This window comes from Ovis canadensis, chromosome 2, assembly GCF_042477335.2.
Source record: "Ovis canadensis isolate MfBH-ARS-UI-01 breed Bighorn chromosome 2, ARS-UI_OviCan_v2, whole genome shotgun sequence".
Lineage (NCBI taxonomy): Eukaryota > Metazoa > Chordata > Mammalia > Artiodactyla > Bovidae > Ovis > Ovis canadensis.
The window spans coordinates 197,870,581-197,873,780 of NC_091246.1; the positions used below are offsets into that span (position 1 = coordinate 197,870,581).

The 3,200-nt window shown below is 36.7% G+C and overlaps 1 protein-coding gene across 1 annotated transcript; it reads left to right on the forward strand.

Annotated features, from left to right (window-relative positions):
- The first annotated feature begins 263 nt into the window (after positions 1–263).
- Positions 264–1,462, forward strand: LOC138432843 (protein yippee-like 5). Its single transcript, XM_069574471.1, has one exon. The coding sequence runs from the start codon at positions 375–377 to the stop codon at positions 738–740; it is 366 nt and encodes a 121-aa protein (XP_069430572.1). The 5' UTR covers positions 264–374; the 3' UTR covers positions 741–1,462.
- The last annotated feature ends 1,738 nt before the right edge of the window (positions 1,463–3,200 follow it).

Consider the following 3,200-nt stretch of genomic DNA (forward strand, 5'->3'; position numbering starts at 1 on the left):
AAGTATCAAATTTTAAAAATGGACAAAGGATTTGACTAACAATTTCTCTTAGGAAGACACATAAATACCCAAATAGTACATAAAAAGGTGTTCAATATAATTAACCATCAGAGAAATGGTAATCAAAACCACAATGAGATACACACCCTTTAAAACAGTTATAAAGAAAAAGACAAATAATAATATATGATGGCAAAGATGTAATGAGACTGGAACGCTGAGATCTTGCTTGTGGGAATATAAAATGCTGCAGCTGGCTGACTAAACCTGAAGACTCTGGTGGCTAAGGGGCTTCATCCCAGCTGAGAAGCGAAAGCCGCAGGCGGCCGCCGACTTCACAGCCGCTCGGGGTTTTTAGAGCTTCAGCTATAAAAATGGGCAGGATTTTCCTTGATCATATTGGTGGTACCCGTCTGTTTTCCTGTGCAAACTGCGATACGATCCTGACCAACCGTTCAGAACTCATCTCCACTCGGTTCACAGGCGCCACTGGCAGAGCATTTCTTTTTAACAAGGTAGTTAACCTACAGTATAGTGAAGTTCAAGATCGGGTCATGCTCACTGGCCGCCACATGGTTCGAGATGTGAGCTGCAAAAACTGCAATAGCAAACTGGGATGGATCTATGAGTTTGCCACTGAAGACAGCCAGCGTTATAAAGAAGGTCGTGTGATCCTGGAACGCGCTCTAGTTCGAGAAAGTGAGGGCTTTGAGGAGCATGTACCATCTGATAACTCTTGAAGAAAAAGAGAGAAATCCATCTTTTCCCAGGTCTCCTTCACTGAAAACAAAAATCTACTTACATACACTGTCACCTTAGCATCAGAGTCGGATTCATGAACTGCGGAACAAGAGGTTGTGAGAATCTATGATGGAACCTTCCTTTCTTTCCTTTTTTTTTTTTAATTTTCTATTTTCCATCCAACAGCAGTGTGTAGAGAGAATATTATGCAGATGCCTTTTTTTTTTCCCCCTGTGTTTACATCTTGAGGCAGAATAGTCTATCTGCAGCTACATGGTGGGCTATGTGAGGAAAAAAATCTGGGCTATTAAGAGTGAAAAGTATTTTATGTAAATTTTGAAAGGAAAATGTGTCAAGAGCATGGTTTTTTAAATTTATTTGGGCTTCATTTTAAGACTTTTTTTAAAAAAAAACAGTTATTTCACTTGATTTGCTAGCTTCAGAGAAGAGATCCGAATTTGTGACCAGCGCTAAAGGTTCAGTGTTAGTATTGCTTGTGCTGGCCATTGTGCCATATTCTTGTTGGAGATGAACCGTAGCATCAGAGCCCATTCTTCCTTGTCAGTCTTGACCCAAAGATGTCACCATTCCTAGTTATTTGTCACCACATAATTGGTGTTGATTGGAAACTTTTCCTGATATGGGGCAGAACTGCTTGGTTGTCTTTTCCATGTAACTTAAGCATAGTAATATAAATAAAGTAATAGTTGGAAAAAAAAAATGCTGCAGCTGCTTTGCAAAAAAAAAAAAAAAAGTTTCACAGTTCCTTGAAAAGTGAAACTAAATAACTAAAAGTTATTTGATCCAGCAAATCTACTTCTAGGCATTAGTCAAGAAAAATGAAAACATGTGAAAGTGAAAGTCACCCAGTTGTGTCCAACTCTTTGTGATCCCATGGACTATACAGCCCATGGAATTCTCCAGACCAGAAGACTGGAGTAGGTAGCCTTTCCCTTCTCCAGGGATTCCCAACGCAGGTCTCCCACATTGCAGGAGGATTCTTTACCAGCTGAGCAACAAGGGAAGCCCAAGAATAGCCTATCCCTTCTCTAGCGGATCTGCCTGACTCAGGAACCAAATCAGGGTCTCCTGCACTGCAGGCAGAATCTTTACCAACTGAACTATGAGGGAAGCCCAGTGAAAACATACATCCACACAAAAACTGGTACAATTGATGTACATAGATAGGAGCATTAGTCATAATAGCCAAGAAGTGGCAAAAATTGATGAATGGATAAATGTGGTATGTCCAAGCAATGGAATATTGCTTAATATGTACAAGAATGCAGATATTAATACATACTACACCACCACTGAACCTTGAAAATATTTTACTAAGTTAAAGAAATGAGGTAAAAAATATAACATAGAGTATGAATCAATTTGTATGAAATGTTCAGAATATGCAAATCTATAGGGACAGAAATTATTTTAGGAATTTCCTAGGACTTTGGGAGGGAAGAACTTTTAAAGGAAATAGGAATGACTGATAATGGATACAGAGTATCATTTTGGGGTGATAAAATGTTCTAAATTTGACTGTGGTCAAATTTCAACTCTGTGAATATACTGAAAGCTATCAGGTTATACATTTTAAATAAGTCACTTGCTAAAGTATATGAGTTATGGCTCAATAATGCTCTTGTATTAAAACCAACAACAAAAAATCCAAGGTTGTTTCCTATTTAAAATAATGTTTAATAAAATTTAATTTTTGAATATTTTTCTTAGTCTGATTTTAACTGAAAAAGCCCCTCCCCTGCCAGAAGCAAACGTTTGCATCTGAGGATTGCAAATTTTGGCAATTGTGAAGAAATCTAGAGAAGATAAAGTTTGTTTTTATTTTATTTATTTTATTGAAATATAATTGACTTACAACATTGTGTTGGCATCTGGTATGCTGAAAAGTGATACAATTATACATATGTATAAACATACTTTTTCATATTCTTTTCTGTTATGACTTACTTCAGTATATTGAATATAGTGCCCTGTACTATACAGTATGATCTTGCTGTTTATCTATTTTATATATAGCAATTTCTATCTGCTAATCCCAAAACTCTCAATCTATTGTTCCTCCACTCCTTCTCCCTTTTGGTAAATATAAGTTTGTTTTCTATGTCTGTGAGTCAGTTTCTATTTCATAAATAAATTCATTTGTGTCATAGATTAGATTCCACATATATGTGATATAATAGGACATTTGTCTTTGTCTGACTTACTTCACTTGGTGTGATAATCGCTAGGTCCATCCATGTTGCTGCAAATGGCGTTATTTCATTTTTATGGCTGAGTAATATTCCACTGTATATATGTACCACATTTTCTCTATCCATTCATCTATTGATGGACACTTAAGTTGCTTCCATGTCTTGGCTATTGTAAATAGTGCTGTTGTGAACTTTGGGGTACATGGATCTTTTTGAATTAGAGATTTCTCTGGATATATGCCCAGG